Below are 26755 nucleotides of genomic sequence, written 5' to 3' on the forward strand. Positions count from 1 at the left end.
TTCTATCCCGTGATAACCCAACACACTGGAAACAAGCCAGCTTCCTCTAGAAATTGTTGGAAAATATGAAAATCAAGTATGCAAGAAAAATTAATGTCATCTGAGGCAGAAGAGTTACATGTAGTTAATACTGAACCAGTAATTTGTTCTAAGTACCAAAGATAAACTGGGTCACAGTGGCATCAAAAAGAAATGCCCGGCTCATTGCCTCATGCTTTCAATAGTGGAATTCAGTCTGATGGGGAATCATTTTGTTGCTAACATAATCAGTTGTTTTTTCATGTATTTAAATCCTTGGCTAACCCGTTTTGAATGACTAATCAATCAGGCAGGCGTGCAGCTGATCACTAAAACATCCTGCATGGGCCGGAGGCTGGACGAGATGACCCTTGAGATCCAAGACATGATAGTTCTTTGACTCTATGAATCTGCATCCCTGTGAGAGCCGGGCCTCCTCGTCAGTCATAAAGGAATGGACTTTGATTTCTTTTAGGGTTGGTTCAAGACTTGCAAATATAGTACTAAAAGCACTGAGGTGTGTGGTTAATACTTTTTAAAAAGCACTGTTTGCTGATCTAGTTTCAGGACCCATGGGAAGGCAACACTTTTAGTAAGACCAATCAGAAATATGCAGACGTTTGTGCATATTTTATTGTTATTATTATTATTATAAAATAGAAACACATCCTGGGAAGCCAGAAGGTGGTGCCAGAACACAACTTTCTTAAACAAGAAGGGCAGCCAGAGAGGGCCCTATTTACATGCTTCTTGAGAACCCTTACAGTTCCTCAAAAACTTATCAGAGTGCTCAGGGGAAAAAAACCAAGCAGTAAAATCTTCAAAGGTAGGGCAACATGAAACGTATCGCACAAAAAACAACAACCCATTTTTCTTTTACATGCTTTCTGTCACACCTCAGGCTTCTTAACACACAGGATGCCTGCCTGCAGAACATCCAGAGCAAATCTGGCATTTCGAGGTACTGTACAGTCCTGACATCATCCAAGCCTGTTATTCTTTTCAGCAATTCAGTAGCACAAAGGAAGCTCATATTCTATGATAAGGAGTGAGGTGGGGGGGGCACAGGTTAAACTGCAGTACAGTATCTGCTTGCTTGGGGTAGAAGTTAAGGTAGACCAAAGGTGTTCAGTGGTTCTGTATTTTGAGTGAACTTCTTAATTCTGTTTATTTAATTTTTTAGCTTTTAATACTGCTTTTAATACTGGAAGTTGCCTTGGGTTCTTTTCAGGAGAAAGGCAAGGTCTAAATATTTTAAATGCATAAATAATAAACAAGGAAAAAAAGGTGGAGTTGATCTGCCCTCTAAATTTCTTTATTCTGGATGCATACTCTCAGCTTAAGTGTATTGCCTTAATCTTCTCTCTCTCTTTTCTAAATGTTCTTGCGTTCAGTGATGGTTTCTAAAAAGAGTCACTAGTGATTGGGTTGAGAAGGATTTCTTTTCCCGCCAGAGATGCCTGCCCCTTTGTTTGGGGCAGGCCTGGGCGGGAGGGGGGAGTCAACGCAGTGTTCCCAAGGGCCCCTCCATCATCATCCTCAAGCAGAGCGACCGCAGAGCATACATGGGCACCTTTGCACAGCACAGGGCGGGCGACTATCGTCTATGTGTGTGTAAGAGAGGAGGGGGAAGAGATCAAGCCCTGTGTCGCCCCTTCCTCTGCTGGCAAAAAGGCGGGGGGGGGCTTTCCGTCGGTGGGGATTCCCTCTGCGGAGGGGCAGGAACCCGTCATCCTCGTCTGACCTGGAAAAGCCGCTCCATCCGCCAGGCCAGGCTGGGCCCCGGAGCGCGGGAGCGCGCGAGGGGAGGGGAGGGGAGGGTGGCTGGCGCGCGCGCGCTCGCACATCTGCAGCCCCCCTTGCTTGCTTGCTTGCTTGCACGCTCGGGCGGCCGCCTCCTCGCCTCCCTTCTCCTTCCACCCCCGTCCGGAGGAAGCCGCGCCTCCCCGACCAAGGGAAAGGGGCAGAAGAGGAAAAGGACCCGGGAAGGCTGCCTCTCTCCCTCTCCCTCTCGCCCGCCTTGGTCCCCAGCCCGCCGCCCGCCGGCTCCGGGAGCTGCGGGACTCCAGCAGAAGCGCTTTCAGCACCAGGGGCGGTGGACAGTTCCCGGCGCGGCGGCAGGCGTCCTTGGCAGGAGGGCGCGGCGCCTCCGGCAACTCCCGCCGCCTCTCTCCGGGTGCCGCCCGGGCAGCTAGCTCGCCGGCCGGCCAGGCGGGTCTCCGCCCTAGCGCTTCTCCCGGCAGACCGCGGCCGAAGACGATGCGTCGGCTCCCGCTGGCCCTGCTGGCCCCGGCCGGGCTGGCCTTGCTGCTCCTGGGCCAGGCGCAGGGCTTCCCCAAGCCCGAAGGGGCCCGAGGAGGTACGTGCCGCGCCCGCCCGCTCGCCGGCCATTGGGAACACTTGCCCGGCCGGGCGGCGCGGATGCCGCCGGGCCACCGCTTCCCCCGCCAGGCTCGGGGGTCCCCACCGCCCTTCGCCCAGGCCCCGCAGGGAGGGAGGGAGGGCAGGAGGGAGGCTCCTGGGAAGCCCGACGCTCCTCATCACAGAAAGCAAGCCGGCCTCTTCACCTTATTGTTACACCCCTTTCTGCCAGGAGACCCAAGGTCTCGCCGCTGCCGCTTAAGCCACCTGTCCAGACTGGGGAGCCTGCCAAGTCGGGTCCCTTCTTTTCGGGACCACCGGAGAAAGCCCATCTTTGCTTTCTGTTCCGCTCCGTTGGGTTCCTTCTCTCTCTCTCTCTCTCTCTCTCTCTCTCTCTCTCTCTCTCTCTCTCTCTCTCACACACACACACACACACACACACACACACACACACACACACACACACACACACACACACACACACACACACACACACACACACACACACACACACACACGCCGTAGATCTCTGGGCCGGCTGCACCTGTAGTTGCAGCGATTCTGTCTGCTTCTCTTTGCACAAGTTGGGCTGAACGTCAGAAGATCGTTTAATCTCTTGAGGGCTCAAATCCGATCAGGCTCCTGCTATTTTGGTCCTGCTCTTGGATGCGGTTTTTCAAACGTATCTGCTGGCTTTCTAGTGGGGAAAACAATGGCTCAGCAGGGAGGAAATGATATTGAAGGCTAGTTTTTAAAGTAAGGACAGAACCAGCCAAACTAAATTCTCCTTTGTGGCTTTGTTTAGGTATCTTCAAGCATATGGAAGGTTTAAATAGAGAGACCTTTTATACTAAGATTTGCTTATCGTTAAGTGGATGTGTGAGGTTAAATGAGAAGGAATTCCTCATGTGAGATTAAAATAGAAGGAATTCCTCGTGTGTGTGTGTGTGTGTGTGTGTGTGTGTGTGTGTGTGTGTAAAACAGATTGAGAGAGAGAGAGACTTCATTACCATGAATGTATGCATATGTATCTCTCCCTTTTCCAGATAAAGTAATACACAACAGGGAATTAAGCGTGGAGCGACCACTAGAAGAACAGGTAAGTGAAATGCATATCTTCACAGATACTTCAACTCTTTTGTTACAGTGGGCAGATTAGTAGAAAGTGGCAGGAAAGGCCAAATGATTTGAAGATAGTGGCTATCCTATGTTTTAAAAGTCCTGTTTATCTATCCAAAAAAACCAGCAATTATTCTAACTGAACATATATGTATTTTCTTGAACATCAACCTCATGATGTTCAATAAGGTGTATAAGAAGTGTGCCCACAATAGCAGCCTTACTATGACATGAGCTTTTAGCAGCCAAGAGTCATATTTCATGAGACGCACAAAGCTCAGATGCATGCATCCAAGAAAAATCATTTACTAGAAGCTCAGAAAACCCTACGTAAGAGCAGACCAACAGAAACGGATGAGACTTGAGCTGGTCAGGAGTAATGTCAGCACCACTGATTTCAACAGGGACGCTGTAAGGATGGCTAAGACTGGACCCAAGCTTTTGTCTCCAGTCTGTTCTAAGATTCTCAAAGGGCTTGAAGGTTAGCTAGCGCTCAAAAAGAAGATTGCTGAGCTAGTTGCACACGTTCCCTGGGTTCTTCCCGCTCCTTGGGGTTCTCTGTGACATACAAATGATGAGACGCAAACCTGTGGTGGGGAAACCCTTCCATTCCTTATCATTTACTCGGGTTCATGATCTCTCACAAGCTTTAAAGCACCTGGAGTACAAGAGTGTAAGTCTTGGCTTTATCCTCTTTCCAATGGGAAGCTCTGCGCGCAGGTGGAGTGTAAGGAAAGGATATGGAATTTGGGGATGTTATCACACAACTGTTACCACATAGGCTTACCTTATCATTCCCCATGGGGTATCACCTCCTGTCTTCCAAGAAATAGCTATGAAGTAATAGATAAAAGTATCTGTGAGTATATTCTAAGTGCCCAATTTCCCACCATACTGATCAGGTACACCTGGTCGCCTTTCTTTTTATTTTTTTTTGTGTGTGTTTACACATGCACACACAAAAAATACACACATGATATTTATCTTTCTACAGCTTTTTGTTCAAGGCATCTTACAATTAAAAACTGCAGCAACAGAACAGATCATTAATTTAAAATACCAATGTACAACGACTGATTAAAAAAAATATCACCCAGCAGCTATTCAGAACCCAGCCACTAAGAAGTCCAACCAAGAGCCACAAAAGCAGAAATAGCACAGCATCCTAAAGTCCTTCATAAAGCAAAGGCCTGAGAAAATGAAAGAGCCATCATCCTATGCCCTCTAAGGGACAGGTGCAGGCGAAACCCCTTCTCACCACATCATATTTATCTGTCTAGCCCACCGTTCTGCCCTCTCACTCAAAGCAGCTCTTTAAGATCTTTCACTCCCCTGCTAGCTGGCATTTTTAAACTGGAAGTTCCAGAGATGGGAACAGGGACCCTCTTAAGGCAGAGCAGATGCCCCCCCCCACACACACACACACTACTCCACGAAGCTCGGGATACTCTGGGTGTTATGGGCCCTGGACAACGTGCTTGGGATAAAAGGATGGCGGGATAATCTTGGATCAGTATCGACAGGGCTACAGGTTCCTCTGCCCAAATGGGTAGGTTTTTCAGAAATTTAGCATAGTGTAGCTTCCCTCAGTCAGTCTCTTAGAACCGAGTTCCATGTCCTGTTAAAAGATGAAAAGGGAAGCACTTTCCACTTGTGTAATTCAAGCTTGGGAAACCAAAATGTGGGCTACGAAATTTGCAGAATTCTCCAGCCAGAAGGAAAGGACTGGGGGATTGTGGGAGCTGTAGGGCAAGTAACTTTTCCAAGCTTTGGCTTGAGTGTTTGGTCAAACACGATCACTTTTGCTGCTCGAATTACAGTTTCAGTGATTTCTAAATATTTTTGGGATGCCAACCTGCAGCTGTTTCTCCTGCCCTCTCCATCTGCTATGACACACTTTGGGTGACCTTGGACCAGCTGGGCTTCTATCCTTCTTCACAGAGTTGTGAGGATAAAATCAGAGCATGTTGATGATGACTGTGAGTGTCTCAGAAGAGGGATGCAATAAAAACCCAACTGAGAACCAAAGGCACAAGGTCATTTTCGGTGTACCTGTTTTGGACTTGTACTGGAAACTCTTCAATGAATGGCAGCACACCGATTCAAAATGCAACAACAGTGCCACAAAATACAATATTCTGAAAAGTTAAACGTCCACCAGAAGGAAAAGCAGAATAAAATTCCTTGGTGGAAAGCCCAGGGGACTGAATTACAAGTTAGTTCACATGTAAAAATCTATGAAGGGGTGCACTGGCAGTGATACATCTGCCACAAATCAAAGAGGACTGCGTTCTTTACTATCTTGGGATAACATTTTTAAGAACATATAAAAAGGTCAGAAAGATAATTCAGCAAGGATCACAGGACATAGTAGTTCACTGGCAGAGCCACCATGTGCATGTAAAAGCTTCCCGGACTGCTCTCCAGCATCACTATATGGGGAGGGGAACCCCCCCAACTGGAAACCCAGAAAGAGCTGATGCTACCAAGCATAGATGGGCACTGCAAAGGGTCTACTCTAGACCTGGTCCGCTCCAATATAAACAGAACACAGAAAAGGTCAAAAGCCGGCTGGGCTGGGGAGCAATGCGCCCAATTCATTTAAGTGGTCTCAACGTTCAATCTTTTCTCTCAAAAACAGATTGCAGAAGCGGAGGCAGATAAAATGAGAAAATCAGTACCTACAGGTAAATCTTGTTTTACCTGCTTAAAAAAAACCTAATTGTCAACCGATATTACTGATGCCTAGAAGGACGAGATGGCTTGTGATGTACCTATGTTGCAAATCTTCCAGAAAATAAGCCAGAATTCCGAAATTATTCGTATGTGGATGACTTGAACTTGCTCAAATCAGCTGTGGAAAAAGAGCGACAGGAAAAAGAAAGGGCCTCGATCCGAAGCTCTCTGTATGACCAGCAGATTGCCCTGGATGACGCAGATTCCACCAAGAGTCGCAGGCTGGTGGATGATTATGACTCCACTAAAAGTGGTCTAGACTATAAATATCAAGGTATGTTGCCAGCTTTCATACATCAGGATGATGCTTGGGGTGTATGCTGCTTACAGAGAGTTGAGCCAAACAGAGTATCTGAATGCCAGGCATCGTCTTAACCAGATTCCTCATTTCTGCTAAGAGCAAAAGGAGTACCTATCATTTGGGAGCCCTGTTCTGGCTCCATTGGTGCACAGAACCGGGGATGGCTGAGGTAGGCATTCCTAGGCAAAGTACGCAGCTTGAAACTGAACTCTAGAGGAAGGGTCCCTGGGGTGGGAGCGGGCTTCAAGTAGCCCAGTGGCTAGAAAATCCTGGTCCGGTTGGAAGCAGCAGAAAACAGCAAGAGGAGGGAGGGATGGCGCACCCTAGAAAAGGAGCCAGGAAGGGCACTCTCTCCAGGTCTTGACCGTTCCCAGACGATACAGCATGTTTTGAGTTATAGTTCTGACAACCTGTAAGCCATGCTAGGTTGGGGAAGGATGATCTCAGCTGGGAGCCGCAGTGTCTTTCCACAGCAGCATCTGAGCCAGATTACAAAGCTCAGTTTGGTGCAGGAAAAAACCCTTTGTCGCTGCCAGATCCCAGCCTGTTGTTGTTCCTGGATGTATGCCCAAGGCCCCGTCATCACCATATGCTATTTGAGAACCAGGGATGGCAGAAACAGCCTTCTCCAAAGGCGTCCGTATCTCACAAACACACTCCTATAGGCCCTTTCCTGGCAGAGCCTGCATCCGACACTCTGTTGTCTCAATAGAGTGAGGCTATTTTAGCATTTTGTTAAAAAAAAAAAGAAGAAGGCAAGAGACTGGTGGCATGGGAGATGCAAGCAACCCAATATACATAGAGGTAGTCTATATGAAGCTGCGTTCATCTCCTCGGTCCGCCTGCTCAACCTAGCTGCAGTTCCTGCGTAGGCTGTGCGGAGCTCTGAAGGAACAATTTACAAGTAATGCTGTGATTTCCGAGTACAGTAGTTACATTTTGGTGTAATGAGAGGGTAATGAAGTTGCATTTCAAAATCTACAATAAGGAACAGGAACAGGATTACTTTATGGGCGAAAGAAGTAATGTTTCTTTATTATTTTTTAAAAGGTTTCTTTTGTGACATTTGCCTTTATGTTCAAGAAAAGGTAACAGAAAGTAGCCAAAAGTAACAAGCAATGGAACAAATAAAGTAATTAGTTATTTTATCCAAAATTCTAATGGCGCTAATTTGCCAGCACTGAAATGAGTAACAAGAACTAAAAATACTTTTAGAAGTAACTCTCTCGGTCTGACCACAGAGGCCCCTCCCTAGCTCTGTTTCTTGCAATCTTTCTAATGGGGCTGAAGGAGGCCGAACTCCAGACTCAGGCTCTCCCTAATGCTGTACTCTCCAGGTTTGGCCTCTCTGGATGTTCTTGGACTCCAATTCCCATCAGCTCTTAACAGCATGGCAAGGAGTTCAGGGTATGGGAGTTCTAATTCACGGTTCTGCAAGACACACTTTGCTGTTTTAGCCCACAGGAAAGGTGCAGGCGCACAGAATCACAGAAGGGTATTGGTACTGGAAGGGTCCCCCAGGGCCATCGACTCCATCTGCTTCCAAGCAAGACATGCAAAAGGATAGAACACAATATTGTTACAGCTCTGATTCTTCCAGATGACCCAGATGGACTTCATCAGCTTGATGGAACCCCACTGACTGCTGAAGACATTGTCCAGAAGATTGCCACAAGAATATATGAGGAAAACGACAGGGGGGTATTTGACAAAATTGTTTCCAAGCTTCTAAATCTGGGACTGGTAAGTCTGAGGCATCGTTTTCTCTACACTTCCAGCCTGCTGTCCCTTTGGCCTTTCTTTTTGGCTCAGTTACTCTTCTCCCTCGCTCCCTCGCTCCCTCGCTCGCTCTCTTTTAATAGCACTGAATGAATGAACATTTTGATCCTAAAACAAATGGATGCTCTTTTGAATCAGAGCTTGCGAATTGAGTGCTGGTTTCAGCTCACATCATTTCACCCGACAGTTAAACCTGCTATTTGTAGCTTGCCCATGCTGTGTGAGATGCCATCAGCTCAGATGACTTTCTGATGGGAAAATAAACCCAGGAGGAATGGGAAGGGGGAAAAAACGGCATGCCTGTAAGAAACCATCTCAATTAAGGCGCTGTTTCCCACAAGGCTTTGGAGAATCACAAAGTGACTAGCAGCATTCGAGCGAAAGGTCTCCCCTGCAGGCAAAAGAAATAATGGAAATGCATTATTGACCTCCATATACCCAGATTAATTTCAGGGGAGAAGTTAGTCTAAATCGTCATCTGCATATTTTCTGATCACTGTTGAAAGATGTAACTGAAGGATTTTATCCACATAGATGGCAAGCAAATGCCTGCATTTCCAACACCAGCTTGTACTTCTGCGCTGTTGAATCAAATGATAGTTACCATCTTCTGGAAATTGTATTGTTGCACAGTACATGACAAACCTTCACCTGTGCCCAGTTTGACACAACTATACGCTTTGGTGATGAACAGAAGAGCAGATATTCCAAGTTAGCTCATACTGAAATGTGGCAGATAGTTTTTAAGGTGCCACGATGGTAATCTCTTCTCCTTCGTTCACCCAGATCACAGAAAGCCAAGCCTACACGCTGGAGGATGAGGTTGCTGAAGTGTTGCAGCAGCTAATTGCCAATGAAGCAAAGGATCGGGAAAAGGAGCCAGAAGAACTTGCTTACCGTCCCAGCCAAACAGATGTGAACGCCAAAGAGAAAATGGTGGGAGAAACAGTAAGGCTCTTTTCCCATCTTTGCTCCAAGGGTGGGGAAAAGGCATTCACTCCATTCTGGTGCCCCTATTAACATCCTTCACATGACCTCTCTTAAGGCACCAACATACCCAGAGCAAGATGATACTCTGGGTCATACGTGGCCTTCCTCCAACATCTTGGAAAGAAGAAATGAGCTGCCTCCCGAGGATACTTTTGAGGATCTCCAGTATTTCCCGAACTTCTATGAATTGCTGAAAAGCCTTAATTCTGGTGAGTCTCCAAGCACTTCTGCCAGCAGATCGCCCTCCTGGCACATCTTAGTGCAGATCTTTTGGGTTAGGATCACGCGGCTACAACTGTGGTTACAGACTGTGGGTGTTACAATGCAAGAGAAAGCAAAAATTGTATTCAGAAGTACATTCCACTGAGCTCATAACAAGATTTCGCAGCCATCTCTGCGGCATTAATGAGCTAGTTCTTTTCCTCTGAGTCCCTCTCATCCTGAACCAAGCCAGGATATGGAAGGGGAATCCCATCATTGCACCCCTCCTGGTGCAAGCAAGGTCGCCCCCTCTTTTTTTAAGCAAACTGCTGGGGCAGCTCCTTCCCCACTATGCCGGACCCTGTGCCAGGGCTGAGCAGCACTTTCTGCTGTGCCTTTGCAACCTGTCCTTTAGGCATCTTCTCGTAAGCAGATGGCCTGCTGCAAAGCTGTCAAAGACTGCAGGATGTGAATTTTGTGCTGCGATTGCAGATACAATCCCCTATCCAGCATAGGGAACGCACTAGGTGGGGGATTCTAGGAAAGTTCACCCCAAAGGGAAGTTTCCAAAGGCTATGCATGTTATCAGCTTCCTGGAGTCCATGCGATCATTATAGGGGTGCCCTGTTCCTCAATGCAGAGAAAGAAGCTAAAGAGAAGGAAACGCTGATTACAATCATGAAGACCCTCATTGACTTTGTGAAGATGATGGTGAAATACGGCACTATCACCCCAGAAGAAGGCGTGTCGTACCTCGGTAAGTAAGGGAGAGAACCTTGTATAAATGTATTTTGTTTCTCTGGTGGAATGACTGCTGGGTGATCACATTGTCCTCTCCTCAGTGTGAAGGCTCGCTCGTGTCAAAATTGTGACTTTGTATGACCCGTTATTTCAAAGTGAGAGAAATAGCGTGAATGTGGACTCCCACCCCACCCCTATATTTCTATTTATATCTGGGACTAATTACAAATATACACAGGGGACCTTGTGTTCCACCTGAAATCCTTTTATGAGGTTCCTTGAGGGATCTGCTCTGCATGATGGCACCACCCGCAGGGAACTCTCTGGAGGGGGAGGTCCACCTGGCCAGCTTCCCCGCAGAGATCCAGAATGGCTGCAGAAACTCTTTCTCTTCAGAAGGATGTTTGGCTGCTCAGGCCGCTGCGATTATTCCTGCCAATGTGACTGGCTTGCTTTTCCCTTCAGTTGTGGTTTTAAATGCTGCTGATTTTACAGAGGTTGATGTACTCGAATTTCCTCTTTGCCACAACAAAGGGCGTGTGGGTGTCAACGGTGCAGGGGGAGGGGAGCCGACTGTTGTTGTCACAGAAACAAGGCTGTATGCTGCAATAAGGAGAATGTTATTTTTATGGCTAATTTGGGGGGGGGGCGGGCGGCAAAAATGGGACCTGCGATTCAAAGGTGGTCATTGTGTGTGTGGGCATGATTGTCAATGCTTTTGCTTTTTCCAGAAGAGGACATTAAAGGTATAATTCTGTATAGTGTACAGTATAAATCCATAACCTGGTCACACTGAGATCAGTGCGACCAACCCCTGAGCACAGATTTTTGTGTCACCAGTCAAATCACGGCTTTCGCTTTCTGCCACTCCAGATAATGCTTCAAGAAATCTTTGATCTGAACTTGCCTGGAGCCATGGATATCAACCTGGTTGCCAAAGAGTGGCTGGTTTTCCAAAGATCAGCCTTTAAACTCCCTCTGCCTGGCTGCTTTTAGGGCTGAGGCTACAGCCTGAATTATGCATTCCAGGCTATAAATCATTTACTCTGTCAAGTTACAGAGGCTTCTGGAGCTCTTGGCTTGACATTCTGCAGAGACAGGAAACTGCTCATCTTGGCAGCAGCTGGCCTGGGATTTGAAAGCCCAGCACGATGGCAACCTTGCAGGATTTTGCTGCTGGGGCAGAGGAATGGTCTTGCAGCGTCCTTCAGTCAATGATACTATTAAAAGCCTCTCCCTCTTTGGGGACCAGAGGGAAAACATGAAAGAAAGGATCCAGTTGGCTTGGCTGCAAGACAGGTGCTCTACATGGCAGCTGGAAAGCCCTCCACTGCAGTCATGAATTACAAGGGGGTGTAGGTGGGGAGACTGAGCTGTATCTCAATGGCACCACGAAGCCTGGAAGTTCCTCATTAGAAGCAAAAAGCAAAAGCAAAGCGTGTTGCTTATATACCACCCCATAGCGCTTCAAGCACTCTCTGGGCAGTTTACAAGTTAATTATGCAGGCTACTCATTGCCCTCTCCCCCAGCAGGCTGGGTACTCAGTTTACCAGCCTTGGAAGGATGGAAGGCCGAGTCAACCTTGAGCTGGCTACCTGAGATTGAACCCCAGGTGGTGAGCACAGTTCTGGCTGCAGTTGAACCCCGGCGCCACAAGGCTCTTAGAAGCCATGTAGTGGCACAGAAGCAGGATTCCCCACTCTGAGGGCAATGGCAGGTGTCACAGACAATCGCTGTGCTTACCCAGGTCTCCCTCCAGGGAGGGAGAGGGATCCCAGAGTGAGCAGCACAGCAGGGGTGAAAGTTGGAGTTGATGGCCTGATGGCTTACAGGCCTGGGCCATCATATCAGCCCCACTCCCGGTTGGTGCAGGGGGTCACTGGTCTTCATATGGGTTTTGTCCTTGCTTTACCTCCTAAACCTTGCCTGTCCTGCTTCTGTGATATTGCAAGGCTCTGCCCCTGTTCCAAAACCTGAGTGAATGGGCAAAGTGGTTCCATTCCAGTTGTGGCCAAGGACGACTTCTCAGTTCTCCTGAGAGCAGGGACGAGGTGGTACTGTTGACCGTTAACAAGCAACGGAAACTTTTAAGTTAACCATGGTCCTCCTTCACTTCTGGGCTGCAGCCATCTCAGTCTCAGCTCCCTCTACTTTTCAGAGCCATTTGCTGTCATGATGGCTTCCTTAGTCACCAGGATCACACCTTCCTCCTTTGCTCATGACTCAGCAATCCCATTCCCTGGTCTTGTTTTGATTGAAAATGGACACATACAGATGCTGCCATATGTCTCCGCTTCCCACATGTTTTGCTTTTCTTTGTCAAGTTGGGCAAGTCCCATCGACTCATGAGGGGTGGCAGATGGAGAGGTCTTAAGGGACATGTGTTCTCTCCAAACAGCAGCATCATGAAGGCATGTGACAATGCACCCACTTACTTCTTCTCTGAAGAACTTAATGTTGTTGTTGTTTAGTCGTGTTTAACTCTTTGTGACCCCATGAGACCAGAGCACGCCAGCCCCTCCCGTCTTCCCCAGCCTCCCGGAGTTGGGTCAAATTCATGTTGGTCGCTTCAGTGACCCTGTCCAACCATCTCATCCTCTGTCGTCCCCTTCTCCTCTTGCCTTCGCACTTTCCTAACATCAAGGTCTTTTCCAAGAAGTCTTCTCTTCTCATGAGATGGCCAAAGAATTGGCACCTCAGTTTCAGGATCTGTCCTTCCAGTGAGCACTCAGGGTTGATTTCCTTTAGAATGGATCTTTTTGTTCTCCTTGCAGTCTAGGGTACTCTCAAGAATTTCCTCCAGCACCACAATTCAAAAGCATGAATTCTTCGGTGGTCAACCTTCTTTATGGTCCAGCTCTCACTTCCATACTTCCATACATTAAGAACTTAATGGTCCTATGCAACTTTTGTTGTAATACAATCCACAAACCAATTCACAATTAGCTGCCACATTGTGCTTCCAGTCCATATCTTGGAAGAGTTTGAGTTGTCCCCATAAACTGCTGTTTGACAAAAGGAAGAACTGACTCTGACGGTGGTGGACTCTCTGCCCATGGCTGTTTCTAGAGAACAGAGAGCCACCTGCCAGGGATGCCTTAGTGGTGCATTTCTTGAACAGGGCAGGGAGTTGGGGCAAACCGTCTTGGGATCTTTCCAACTCTACAGGTGCCATGATTGGAGGCTGATGGCTATGAGGTCAGAGGGGCCAGTAACTTCGCTCTCGGTTTTAGTGTGACTGTTAAAGAGATTCTCCAATGTGTCCATGGGGATAGTGTTCCACACCCTGTATGTCCAATAAAGTTCTGACTAAAACCCAAAGTGCATTCACTATCCCAACAGTACAGGAGCCACCAGCTTCTAATGGTCTAATTCTAAAGGTGAAAGGTTGTTCTTAATGCCTTCAGCTTCTTACCGTGTTTTAAAACTTCTGTTGTCAAGGCAACTGGCCCAGTAGTGACATCAGATCCCGTTAAAGCCCCAGCCAGGACACCCCGTTGCTTAGCTACTGTCCATGCAATTGGATGACTCACCCCGGTAGGATCACTCAAAGCAAACACTGTGCGCACATCTCCAGACCACAGCTGGTGGCTGTCTACGTACGCGGAGTCCCTTGAGTGAAAAATGGCAGATTTCCTTTTTTAAAATTTTAACTTTGATTAAGAGGGGAGCAGGAACTCCAGCTGAGCTCTTGAGAATTTATTCTGCTTTCTTAGAAACAGTCCAAAGGGTTACGTGTGAAAGGACAGAGGACGACAAGTGGAAAGCCTCTGGGAAACCTCATCTTCTTTCAAGGGCCATGTAAAAACCCACTTAAGATTCCTTTGGCAACCATTTCCTCTTCATCTGTTAATTTAAAGTTTCTGGCCTTTGAGGACATGGGTGGAGTTTGAAAAGGTGATGACAAGTCATGCAGCGAGATGGGGGAGGGGGCAAGGCGGAAGGAGGTACCCTTCTTCCCTCAGGGCTGGGCCTTATGAAAAACAACACCCTGCACAAGTGGGGCTTCCAGTGCCCCCACCACCATGAGCATCCCCCACTTTTATTATCATGTGCATGGTTTATAATATCCCGTTTGGTACTTACCATGTTTGGCCGTGTTGCCCGCAAACAAAACAATGTTCTGATGATTTTTTTTAATGTGGAGAGGGTGGAGAAACTAGTGGCCTGGGTACCAGGTGCTTAGCTTGCTCTGATGCAACCTGCACCTGCATTTCAAGTCTTCTCCAAATGTTCAGTTCAGGGCTCTGAAAGAAAAGGAATATAAATAAATTATTTCAGAGAAGAAGACTTTTCTTAAAGCTGGAAAAAGCTGTATTTTTATTTCTTGAACTGTAGCTCCCAGAATTTCCCAGCTAGGATATATGGCTGCTTGAGAAATTCTGAAAGTTCTGGTTAAAAAACAGAAACTTTTCAAAGCTTTGTCCTTTCTACGATCTCTTGAATTCTCTGCTCTTTGAGCTCTTGCTTTTTCATTATCTGAAGAACTACAGTCTTTACTGTTTGGGAGAGTGAAAAAAAGACATTGTCTATATTTTAACTGCCTGAACAACTAGCCCATCATGCAGGTCTTCACCAAGTGGTGGACAGCAAGCTACGGTTGTCAGAGAGGTATTGTTAGAGGGACTGTTGTTAAGTACTGTATGCTGAACCAGCTGGGGAACTGCAAGAGGTGAAATCTCAAAAATTCATTTTCCCAAGCTCTGAGGGGGGAAAATAACCCAAACCCTTCTCATTTCCCCTGACCCCTTCTGAAACAGTTCTGACACACTGTGCCTCCCTTCCCTGCCTGGGACGGTTGTGCAGAGACAACAATGAGAGAATATCAAAGCTTTTGCAGGAAGATATTTTTCTCCCTCCTTGAATGCATGATCTCGCCAACATCATGCAGCAGATTCATTTCCATTAACACAAAAAAATTCTCATGGGTGGCACTCAAGAAGGCATTTCCCATTTCTGGTTTGCAGAAAACCTGGATGCAATGATAGCACTACAGACACGAAAGAAACTGGAACAGCCAAGTACCAAAGCCAAGTTGTCAGGTATTCTTGTCACATTGTTGTACTGGGGTTTTTTTGGGGGGGTGCAATTACTTTTTAAGAAAATGCATTTAGTATTACAGCATTTTAACAAGCTACTCAAATAGTCAGTGCCAGCTGGTGTTTATATTCTGTACGGTCTGTGTGGAATCTGTAGTAAACGGTACCCGGAGTCTACCCACTGCTCCATTTCTGATTGCATCAGCCAACGATAGCTACTGTAAATTAGACCCCGTGGTATTGGGGGGGCTTCTTCTGTGTAACTGTATAGGACTTTGTCATGCATTAGCAGGGCTGAAGCTGAGTGAGAAAACAGTGGCATTATATCCGGCTCTGGGTCGGCAACTTTGGTGGGCCCGGAGGCCAATTTTGTCTCTCCTGCTGGATCTGCCACTAACCACACATTCCAGGAGGGAGAGAAGCTCCCACAGTGGCCATCACATGCTTTCAGCTCTAAAGAAATCCCCTCTCCCAACAACGGGTTATCTGTAAGGCATAGTTGGGCCCTGAGGCAGCCAGTTATAGTTTCTGAAACTCTACACGTTAGATGACACAGAAGTAAAGGCTATTCTGCCCGCCACTTCTCTAGACAAAAGCACCGAAGAAGCTGACAGTACAAAAGCAGCGGCAGCCAAAATGGAGAAAGAATATGAAACGGTGAAGGATTCCACCAAAGACGAAGAACAAAACACAGGGAACAACGAAGAGCCCAAAGGTAAGCAGGTGGCCCTGCTCGCCTTCTTATTATTGGTAGGAAACCAGCCAGCAGTTGCCTTGTATTTCTCAAATGAACAAGCTTCCAATGGGATGAGACAGCCACAGAAAATGCCGGCGTCTTCCAGCAGACTAATGGCTCTTGTCTTTTTTTTTGACAAATCAGAGCATGTTAGATCAGTGAAGCCCTGGCAAAGTTACAAGTTCAGAATCCATTAAACTATTATATTCCGCCAGAGACCCCGATTAAGGCAGCTCTGAACTAATTTTATCCTGGTTGTCCTACTGGCAAAATGACTCACTCTTGTTTAGAACTGGAAGCACCATGCATAATAGGAAAAAGAGATACATTATTAATAACCATCTAAAACATAATTTTATCTCTTGGACCATGCAGCCATGGACATTTCCGCAAGCTGGTCGCCTTCCTACTTTCCTTCCGTCCATAAATGACACACTCACATATGGTTGAACCTCACAATTTGAAATGAAGCCATTGGAAGGGAGAGAGAATGGATTTTACTCAGTCAGTTGTTCATGGAAACTTTTAAGTCTCAATCTAGGGACGGAACTGATTCTGGTCTGCTCCTGCAGTTCATTTGTTTAAGCATCTATTTGACAATGCAGGATTGTTCCTTAAAACTAAGACCAGTGAGAGACAAAACTAACTCCTTGCTGTAAAAAAACAAAAAAAAAAGCAAGCTCTCAAACGACACCACATGCCCAGCTTTGCTTATAAGCACTTCAATTTTTCTTTTTCAATTCTCCTTGAAGGGAAAATGGAGGCATATTTGGAAGCAATTCGGAAAAACATAGAGTGGCTAAAGAAACACAACACGCAGGAAAACAAGGGAGGTAAGTTGTGAAGATTGTATTGCTGGTATGGAGAGGAGACTGGCTGTGTCCATTTCAGAGTCCGAGGGTCAAAATAAAATACAGAGGTTCAGCCTGCATTTAAAAGGAACCAGGGATGTTCCCCTAGGGAGTGCAAAGGGTCTGCTTGCCCTAGCACTGCTCTTCCTCACCTACGTGTCTTGTATTCCAGCATGAGAGGTTTAACCTCATTTTCCAGCACATGCTTTAAAGGCTTTGAGAAACCTGCCTAATGCTTCAGCCTTTTGTGATTCCAGGGAGGACTTGAGGCAGGTAAGATTTGCAGCATAAATCCATTCTTGCGTTCCAGATTATGACCTTTCAAAACTGCGAGACTTCATTGATCAACAAGCAGATGCTTACGTGGACAAAGGCATCCTGGATAAAGAAGAGGCGGATGTAATTAAGCGGATCTATGGCAGCCTGTGAGGAAGAGAAAGGACAACCTATCTTGAAGCTGTAAGGAATCTTAGTCTAGCTCTCCCCACATCTAGTTCTGTGACTTGCAATCTGTTTTCTCCCACCAACCCACTCAAGATTATTAGCAGGTATTTTGTCTGTATCATACTGAACCTTTTCCAGGTTTAAGGGGACAAAGTATCTTTGTCAACAATCCACAAGGCATATTTTCCCTGTACGTTAGTCATCACACAGGTAAGGCAGAATTTGGCTGCTCACTTTATAGTTAACAGGGTAACATGATAACAAAGTATTTCCTTTTCGCTTACCTTTTCACCCCAAGAAGCTCTTCTAGAGAAGATCAATATTTCAAGAGCTTTCCTATCTCCTCTGCCCCCTGAGCATCAACCAACTCATTCAGTAGCTTTTTAGAGATCTGATCCTAGAAATCTGTAAAGGGCATTATTTATTAGGGTCAAAGGAAAATCATGATTTGTAAAGAAATGTCATATTCATATGTTGTTATTATTACAATTTACTGTCCCAGAGAGTCCAGTTTAAACACTAGTAGTGCATCGCTAGTTCCTTGTTGTTTGTGTACTTTGTAGAGTGTCTCCGTTCATGTGCTAGTTAAATGGTTGCTCCACGTTAAACACTACATCAGCCTTTAAGGTAGATTTTACAGGGAGAAAGAACTGTATAGTCACAGTATTGCTACGGTCAGGTACAGTAGCAACACTGTCATTAACTCACCCCATTGCTCTTGAATACATGTTATTTCTCTGTGCATGTCTGACAAATGGAATTCTCAATGTGAGTAGCCTAAGGGTACCTGTATATAGCTTTTAACTTCTAAGGAGAAAACAAAAAACCTAAAGACAACCTGTCTGAGGAGCTTAGAACTAGAGATATGCTTAGGATCTGTAAGCAGATATCATTATGCAATTTGCCAGCCAAAACCATCCAGTTTTTGAAACTGCTGGTCTCCATGAAAGGAAACTGCAGAAATTCCCAAGCTTGTTGGGGCTCAATGAACCTTCAATGAAGGGCTGGGCAATTTCTGACCCTCCAGACATGGGACAACAAATCTCCTTATCCCACAGCCCTGGAAAGGCTGGCAGCCTGGCTGGGGCAAACAGGAACTGAAATCCAAAAGGCCACGGGTTGTTCAGCCCTTTAACACCCTAAGGATTGCTTCCTTCCTTCTTTCTCCTGCCTTTCTCTCGGTGCTGATCCACAACACACCACTACATTGATTTAAAAAACAGATGCAGCTAAAACACTGCAGCTAATTTGCAGTATTAAGATTTAAAAAAAGTTATCAGAATTGAAAAAAACACCAAATTAAAACAATCCAGGAGCTGTTTAAAAGCACAGTGGGGAAGGAGGAAATGCAATACTCACTATTAAAATGTTTGGTAATAGAACTGCATTCTTATTTGATGTACCATGGGAGTATGACCCTACCTTTTAAGGGGGAAGAATCTACCATAGGTAAAGAAAAAGAATGGTTTGCTGTCAGGTGAATCCAGCTTGTGAGTTTTTATCACATTAGATGAGGATGGCCATATTTGGTCTTTAAAAAAACAACCCACCAACAAGCAAAACAACTTTTGGGTTGGAAAGATGGATAACCAAGACTGTGACACACAAAAATATGATCAGCAATCTGACAGGCCAGGTTGTTCCTCCAAGTTTCTGCACTAGGAATAAGTTCCTTTAAACTGATTTTCATAGCACACCACTCAACTCCAGAAAGTTAAAGCAATACATCACCATTGATAAGATACCACATCAGCCTTGCTGATTTATAAATAACAGCAACAAAATGTTCCTAAACTTTACTGTATAAAAGCTTAGCTTAATACAGCCTGGAACATTAATATATATATTTTAAAACTCTTTGAAGACCAGCTCCATTGGAACCATGTGTACTGTTTTGCTAGGAAGGGAGTACAGAAAGTGTAGAGCAGCAGCCACTGAAAATACCTTAATCTGGTCTAATGGCTCTTAACAGAGCTTCAGAAGTGCTGGGCATCTGAGGTAGAATGTGAAGCAAAAAAAGTTGGGTGACAAAGGAGGGAGAAGAGCAGTACTGGGAAGAACATAAGTAGTCTCAATAATGTTATGCAGAGATAATTAGGTTAGCTGATGCTAGCTGAAAAAAAAAGATTCTTCGCTGCCCCAAAGGCTACTGAGATAAAGGAATAACAGCTGAATTCCCTTTGAAACTGGGGTGGGGAGTCATTGTTTTGTTACACTTCTAGCACTAATTGGAACACATGGTGCCCTGATGAAGCAAAGAACAGAAGGGAAAGAAAATGGGATACTCATCTTAATACATTTTTTAAATTGAGCTTTTAAAAACTTTGCATACTTCACACCTTCAACCAATTACATCTTTTTAATAGCTAGGCCATGCCACAAGAAAAATAATAGGTTCATCTTCCTAAGCTTTGTTCTCTGAATGCTTCTAACAACGGACTCAGCTGTCAGGTTGGGTTGCATCAAACACAACTTTGAGTAAATGAAATGATACAGCGAATGAGAGGCATGGTCTCTCTCTCTCTCCCTCACACACACACTTACACACAATCATTCACTGCAGATGGGCTGCACTTTATATCAAATGAAAGCCAGCAAGTGATCTCAGCTCTCACAATTAGCACTGCAGAGAGGCCCACTCTCGTATTTTAACAGTATACTGTAATGTCGGTTGGATGTTTTTCCTCCATGGAGTCGCAACTGGTAGGCCACCATTGTAGTATTTCTTCCATCACTTTAATGCAGTGGAAGGCAACATGCACCCCCACACCCCAAACACTACAACTTCCAATGTTTCTGCTGGGAGGAGGGGACTGGACACCTTTGTTTCCCTGCAGAATCATGTTCTCAGAAGTAGTTAGGACTATGATTCGTTTGAGGGAAAAAGGCCAAGTCCTCCGTACATCACGTTTTCCCACAGAATCGCTAGGATTTTTATGACAACTGAGGCAGGCAGACGTGGGTCTTGGAGGGTCCTAGGGAAGGGTAGTGCATCCCTCACTGGATTTGGGGGAAAGCTGTCACAAGAAGTCAGTCCTATTGTAATGAAACAATAATGTGTCCTGCACATCTCTAGTTCTAATCCCACCCAAACCTTTTTGTTTTTTTTAAAATATTAATGGTGTTTTTGAGATGCTTTGAAGCATCTCCACCATTTAAAAAGACAGCTGGGAGAAAAATGTAATAATTACAAAGTACATGACACTCACAACACTTTTCTAATAGAATCTTGTTTCTGATACTGTACTTTATTAAATGCTTTGCTACAAGAGTCATGTAGATTTTTGTTGTGCATCTTCTTTCTGCCACTTTACAGTCAAATTCATGCATTGAGCGATCTATGAATATATATGAGGGAGAAAGAAATCTTTCTAAAATCTGAAATACACTTTATAATAACACGTACATGAATGATTTCAGCATGGCTGCAGCAGAGGGCCACAAAGGCCAGAAAGGAAACATTATCTGTGGAACCATTTATGGTTCAGAAATTATGTAACACCGCCTGCCACCTGCCCCTCAAAATAATATCCTAAGATGCCGCTTTATATTTCAGAATTTTACCTAAACCTGCATTTGCCACTTGTACTTGTATTGCCAAGAGATAGACTGTGTGGTTTGCTACTTTAGAAATAGTAATCCCTTTTGATAAAATGTATGTTATGGGTAATTCAGGGCTGGAACTAAAAAGCCAACTGGGCAGGTTGCATGACTGTGAAGGGCTCACCCACTGTGATTGCAAGGAGTTGCTGCCATTGACCAGCTATGTCTTTTAGCAGTACATTTCATAAATCACGCATTGCTTAATGACGTACCTTAGTCAACTACCTCACAGCCTCAACTTCATCAGTTAATCCTGCAGTTTTTATTGCATTTAGGAATATGCTGAAGATGCTGGCTATAGATTTAGAGGATCCCACATCCATGTTCTTCTGTAAAATCAATGGAATGACTCATGGGTATGTAATGAGCACATTCATAAAACAGTGGGTAGAATCTAGGCTAATTCAAGCAATAGGCTGATATAAATTAACAGGACATCACACATGACCAGCTTAAACCACTGGTTTCAGTGACTCTACTGTGACCAAATCTAAATCCAGCAATCCTTCCCACTGTTTGTCTTTTCATTCCTTCACCAAGATAAATTAATACCCCGATTCTGAGTATTTTCAAAAGAAATAAAAAAGCTGGATTCGAAGAATTCAGCCTTCTCATTGCCTTAATCAAAGTTCCAGTAACTGGAAAATAAGGCACAAACACTTTAATTGCTTACAATTTTTTAATACATCCAGGTGAAACAGAAATCACATTTTAATGTATTTGCAAAGGATCAGACACTCTTGTGCTTTCTATATAGATAGGCTGAACAAAGATAAGTTGCTTTCTTAAAGTGCATCTTTTATTTATAACATAAAAACTATGTATGTTTACACACAAGAAGCCATGCTTCAAACATTACTCTGAAAAAAATATACTAAGCACTCTTCTTGTTTTTTTAAAAAAGTTTCCAAACAAAATATTGCAATACACACTTTGAAACTCGAACATTTCTTCTCTTGAAATTGTTGGCTACATACCTGGTCATTTTAAAAACACATGTTTTTATATACCTATTTTTAGATCTCTAAAAACATATATCTGTGTACACACACACACACACACACACACACCAACTCAGGGCCATAGCAGCCAGGTTTGATATTTGCATAATTCACATGACAAACTTTTCTGCCTCAAAGCGCCATGATAATGACTTATCATAAATATTTAGTTCCTCTTACAATTCATCATATATGTATATGCAGCCATTTCTTAAAGATTCTGCATTAAAGCAATCTCGGGGATATACTGTTGCTACTGTGCTATGTTTTCATAGCAGAAATACAAAGGCAATTACTACTTCTGGAAGGCTGTCTTCCGCTATTAATGTGTAGTAAGAGAACACTAACCTGCAAAAGGCTGAGGGTCACATAATTTCAGTGCAAATATAGTCAGTAGAATTACCTACACATGACTTGTAACAAGTACACAAAATAAGATCAATGCAAAAGATTTGCTTTTGAATCTTCAACCATTTAGTTCTTTAAGAACTGCGTTCATTTTAACTCTGCACCTCTTCTACTGCTGATAGGATGAAGTTGCATAGGAATCGTCCTCCCTGTCCTCTCTGTTGAAGAAAAAGAAATATATGGCAATAAGCAAGCATTAATTTATCCCAACCAATTTAAGATGACTTAAAAGTAAATCACTTCAAGGCTGCTATAGAAATGTTATTATGTGGAGCAAAAAATTTTGAGCAACAGCAATATACAGAATATATCCTTAATCAAAATCTCATGATGGTGCAGCAACTGTTCAATCTGTGTAAAGATACCACACTGCTGGAAGGTATTGTTTCTCTGTGCCAGCTACAGTATACTATTTTGGTATGGAATGGTAAAGAGTCACATGCCACTATGCTGGGCTGTTCATATGCTTCACCAGTGCCCATAATCAGTTTGTTACGGGGGATGCCCTTCAAGATGTCAGGATGCTTCTAACGTTAAATATCACAGAATGCTTCCCCAATCTTCATGTTAAAGCTGCTTTTTTGGATAATTTGACTCTCATAGTACATAAAAAAGGAATAAATTCTTAGTAGGAATATATAATTCAAATCAGCGCTCAGGAATTTCAGTGATGATGGTTGAGAAATAGGGTGGTACTTCAGTGGATAACTTACTCTCTAAAGCTTTGGTTATTATTTATTCATTTAAAGCTTTCTATATGTGCTAAAATAAATAGGTGAATAAAACTTTACCTGTGATCCTCAACTTTTAGTTTCTTTGCTGCTTGTTTAGATAACTTAATCTGCAAATCCAGTCTATGTAAAAAATCTTTGGCAGACAATTCTTCAGGTGGAAAAATCTGATTGTCCGGCTCTGGAGGACTGGGTGTAGAATCATCTTCTTGAACTGTCACTTGTCCTTCACAAGAAGAGGGACTATCAACTTCATTTTCAGGAGACTCCAGTGCATTAAATCCATTAAACATCAACGGCTTATCAGATATAATGGGGATGTTCAATGTTTTCCTCAGAAATATACAGTCATTTGTGAACAGTTTATTTGCCCTTTTTATTTGTTCCATCTGAAAGAGATCAAAAACATTTTACTGATGCAAGTCAAGCAAATATCACAGTAGCCACTACTTTTCCACAACTGTCTTCCTTGTGACTCTTTTTTATTCAATTATACACTCAGTTGTTTGTCTCTTCTTTCAAAACATATACAGAAAATGTATTTTCAATAATAATGTCATCCTTTATATTCCCAATTGATATCCCTTACTTTTCCATCCATATGCCAAGTAACTCCTCACATAATTAAAATGAAAGCGATCCTACTAACTCGTTCAAGAGAATAGCTGAGGCTCAACTATACTACCCCTTAGTAACACAAAACTGCTGTTATGGCAATAATAAAATGTTATACATCACAGTCATGGAATTAGACTGAGATTCATCTTGAATCTCTGGTGAGCGTTCCAACATTTTCACTCTTTGCTATTAGATGAAAAACCATTTTCTGCTGGAGACATTAAATATTTAACTTTAAAGAATGAGGTTTTGGAAAACACATTGAAATTGCTGTTTTGAATTCCCATGAGACCCTGACATTAAACTGGGGTTTGGTGAGGCAGGTGTTCTGTTTAATAAAAGTATCTTGATCTAAATCAAGTTGCAAGCGCCAGAATGAGTAGATGAGTAGTAAATGCATTTTCACCAGTAATGACTTATTCAGCAACTGACTCTGTGAGTCTGCTGGAACTGGGACTAGCAATTGGACTTAGTCCATAATACATGATTTAACTCTGAGGCCACAAAATTTTTCCATACATGAGAGATCTGAAGAACTGCAATGCACTAAAAACCATAATATTTACTTTGAGATATTCGTTGTCAGTACTGTACAGCAGGATGTGGTCAACACAATTTCATAAATTATGAAAGCAAAGTAAACTCTGTCACCAAGATTCTTGTTCCCTCCAGCTTTTCTATAACATGTTTAGAAATATGGCCTTTTAAGAGCCAGGAAAACAACATGTGGAGCAGAAGAAATAATGACAAACAGAAGTAAGAACAGTTGTATGATCTGAGGTACAGAAGACTATCTTCCTGTTAAAGCAGTGGTCCCCAACCTTGGGTGGGCCTCCAGATGTTCTTGGACTACAACTCCCAGAAGCCTTCACCACCACCTCTGCTGGCCAGGATTTTTGGGAGTTGAAGTCCAAGAACATCTGGAGGCTCAAGGTTGGAGACCACTGTGTTAAAGGACCAGTGTGAACAAGGCCATTCTGGTGCACAAAACAGCCCAAGGGACAGACCCCAGAATCTGTCACAAGATTACCAAAACAAAAACCCTAACAGAGAACTGGATCTCTGGTAGCTGCACACACTGAAGTCTTGGGGTCCACTTGTGCACTACTCCTCTGAGCCTTGCTTCCACAAGGCATCACAACTTACAGCAGGCCACATCAGCCGACCTATGCATTTAGACAAAGTTTTAAATAATTCAGGCTCAAGACAGCACAATCCAATGTGAAATGAGAAACTGTGTAACACACACCACTTTCCACTTCTCGGGGCCTGTCTTTCATCTCGTTTCATTCAACCGTTGACTGCACTGTGCTATCCTATGCTGAAGAGGCCAGCTACACTTTTGCTCCTAAAGCAGAAGGCACAAGAGGAGGCCAAACCCCCAGACCTTATACTGTGTGTGTGTGTGTAATCCTTTTCTTAGGCCAACCCAAAAAGGTGGCAAAAAGTCTGCACACTTCCAAAGATGACTCTCTCTATTCACCAGCAATTGAGTTCAGTATCCGGTTGTGGAGTCAAAGGTTGGGAGTTCGAAACCCCACCATGCCTCCTGTGAAGTAGAAACAGCCTGTGTGGCCTTGGGCAAGCTGCACCGTCCCAGTTCACCCCTAGAAGAAGGGAATGGGAAACCACTTCTGAGTTTCTTCTACCTGGAGAATCCCAAAAAGGGGCTCCATAAGTCAGAGTTGACTAGACAGCACATGATGATGATGATGATGATTACAAAAGGCATTGTCCCAGAATGGGTTCTGCCACTTGTTTTCTGCCCACGTGGACACTCTCCTGCTTTTGCGGTTCCTGGGAATTCAAAATCATCCCAAGTTTTATTCCTTCCTAGATGCTGGGAATTGTATGCAGTCACTCTGTGACAGCAGAGGAGACCTACTCTGCACATGCTCAGGCACACTCTCTCCTCTGTATCCACAACCTGCTGGGCAATGAATCGCCACTGGCCCTCCATGAATAAAAAAACTCTCAGTACAGTGAGCCAGTCAGGCAATCTCTGCTGCCTTAAATACTGTACAGTACAAATAAATAAATACTGTAATAACCTTAAGATGAACATTCTTGCTTCTCAAGGGAGAGATGGCCAAGCTCAGGCCTGTTCCTATCCCACCCCGTTCATGAGCCTTAAGAGACAGGTACCGTTATTTCCCTGGGGGGGGGGAGGTGGCACTCTGCATATGCTCAGGGGGGAGAACTGCTGTCAACCCACAACTTGATGGAGGAGCTGAAGAGGGCGATGAAAGGAGCGGGGGAAGAAGAGGGGGATCTCTGCACATGCTCAGGGGACAGACCGAAGGCACTGGACAGGAGTCACGGGGGGGCCGCGAGGGGCCAGTCGGGAACTCTGCACACGCTCAGAGGAGCGTCGACAGCCCTCTTGCGGACCGCCCGCAGGGGCCTGAAGAGCGGGCGGGGGGGAGCTGGCTTGCTTGGCGGGCGCACTCTGCCCATGCTCGCGAGCGGGAGGAGGCGAAAGGCCGGGGCGGCCGGACTCACCGTCACTCCGTACTTGAGGGCGAGGCCCTGGAGGGTGTCGCCGGGGCTGAGGCGGTGCTCCGCGTAGCGCTCGGCCAAAGGAGCCGCCACGCTGGCCGTGCTGCCGTACCAGCGGGTCTTGGTCCGGGCCAGGCTGATGAGGGAGAGCTCGGCCTCCTCCTCCGCCGCCGCCTCGGCCCCGAAGGAGGAGGAGGAGGAAGGAAGCGGCTCCTCCCGCAGGGACGGCCCGCCGGGCGCCGCCGGCAGGAACTCCGCCATGGCCCCGCCGTCCCCCTCAGCGGCCAGCGCCTCGGCTCCGTCTCCCCCTCGCCTTTGCCCTCGCTCGGGCCCCGGCGCTCATGGCCGCCGCCTTCTCGTTTCGGTTTCCCTCAGACAGACTCTCCGTGGGAAGGGAGGGGGAGGGGGAGGAGGGAGCAAAAAAGGCGGGAAAAAGGGGCCGACGGCGAGGGCGCGCGCCAGCCACGGCCCACTAAGGTAGGGGGCGGGGCGCCAGTAGCGGTGGGAGGAGAAAAAGAGCCAATCAGGGCGCTCCTGCTCGGCCGGCTGGACCCAGCTGCGCCTGCGCCGAGTGGCCT

At 45.2% G+C, this 26755-nt stretch overlaps 2 protein-coding genes and 1 long non-coding RNA gene across 5 annotated transcripts; 1 reads left to right on the top strand and 2 right to left on the bottom strand.

The window, feature by feature from the left end:
• Positions 1 to 1889: 1889 nt before the first annotated feature.
• On the top strand, positions 1890 to 20596 carry SCG3 (secretogranin III). Of its 3 annotated transcripts, none has more exons than XM_072982240.2 (12): positions 1890 to 2377; positions 3426 to 3478; positions 6140 to 6185; positions 6293 to 6508; positions 8136 to 8278; positions 9101 to 9262; positions 9360 to 9513; positions 10146 to 10262; positions 15215 to 15289; positions 15876 to 16001; positions 16775 to 16855; positions 17184 to 20596. In XM_072982240.2, exons 1-12 carry the CDS (start codon positions 2278 to 2280, stop codon positions 17300 to 17302), a joined length of 1392 nt encoding a protein of 463 aa, XP_072838341.2. In that variant the 5' UTR covers positions 1890 to 2277; the 3' UTR covers positions 17303 to 20596. The 3 variants fall into 3 exon arrangements, with proteins under 3 accessions (XP_072838341.2, XP_072838342.2, XP_072838343.2); XM_072982241.2 differs by having other exon boundaries at positions 2156 to 2377; positions 9101 to 9250; XM_072982242.2 differs by lacking the exon at positions 1890 to 2377 and adding an exon at positions 2572 to 3135.
• Positions 14120 to 21257, bottom strand: LOC144584611 (uncharacterized). Its single transcript, XR_013538985.1, has 2 exons — positions 21133 to 21257; positions 14120 to 14494 (listed from the first exon to the last, which is right to left on the bottom strand). It is a non-coding gene; the product is annotated as an uncharacterized LOC144584611 (long non-coding RNA).
• Positions 21258 to 21585: 328 nt separating this feature from the next.
• On the bottom strand, positions 21586 to 26575 carry LYSMD2 (LysM domain containing 2). The gene is made up of 3 exons (XM_072982245.2): positions 26181 to 26575; positions 23121 to 23449; positions 21586 to 22487 (listed from the first exon to the last, which is right to left on the bottom strand). Exons 1-3 carry the CDS (start codon positions 26436 to 26438, stop codon positions 22439 to 22441), a joined length of 636 nt encoding a protein of 211 aa, XP_072838346.2. The 5' UTR covers positions 26439 to 26575; the 3' UTR covers positions 21586 to 22438.
• Positions 26576 to 26755: the final 180 nt, after the last annotated feature.

The sequence above is a fragment of the Pogona vitticeps genome, chromosome 12 (genome assembly GCF_051106095.1).
Source record: "Pogona vitticeps strain Pit_001003342236 chromosome 12, PviZW2.1, whole genome shotgun sequence".
Classification (NCBI taxonomy): Eukaryota; Metazoa; Chordata; class Lepidosauria; order Squamata; family Agamidae; genus Pogona; species Pogona vitticeps.

What these genes read in the sequence shown, in the direction of transcription:
- SCG3 (XM_072982240.2), top strand. Translation starts at nt 2,278, where the DNA reads ATGCGTCGGCTCCCGCTGGCCCTGCTGGCCCCGGCCGGGCTGGCCTTG. An exon ending in TCTAGACTATAAATATCAAG is followed by an intron (nt 6,509 to 8,135) that starts GTATGTTGCCAG and finishes TGATTCTTCCAG; the next exon opens with ATGACCCAGATGGACTTCAT. An exon ending in TACCAAAGCCAAGTTGTCAG is followed by an intron (nt 15,290 to 15,875) that starts GTATTCTTGTCA and finishes CCACTTCTCTAG; the next exon opens with ACAAAAGCACCGAAGAAGCT.
- LYSMD2 (XM_072982245.2), bottom strand. Translation starts at nt 26,438, where the DNA reads ATGGCGGAGTTCCTGCCGGCGGCGCCCGGCGGGCCGTCCCTGCGGGAG. An exon ending in CCCTCAAGTACGGAGTGACG is followed by an intron (nt 23,450 to 26,180) that starts GTGAGTCCGGCC and finishes GATCTCTTTCAG; the next exon opens with ATGGAACAAATAAAAAGGGC. An exon ending in CTAAAAGTTGAGGATCACAG is followed by an intron (nt 22,488 to 23,120) that starts GTAAAGTTTTAT and finishes TTTCTTCAACAG; the next exon opens with AGAGGACAGGGAGGACGATT.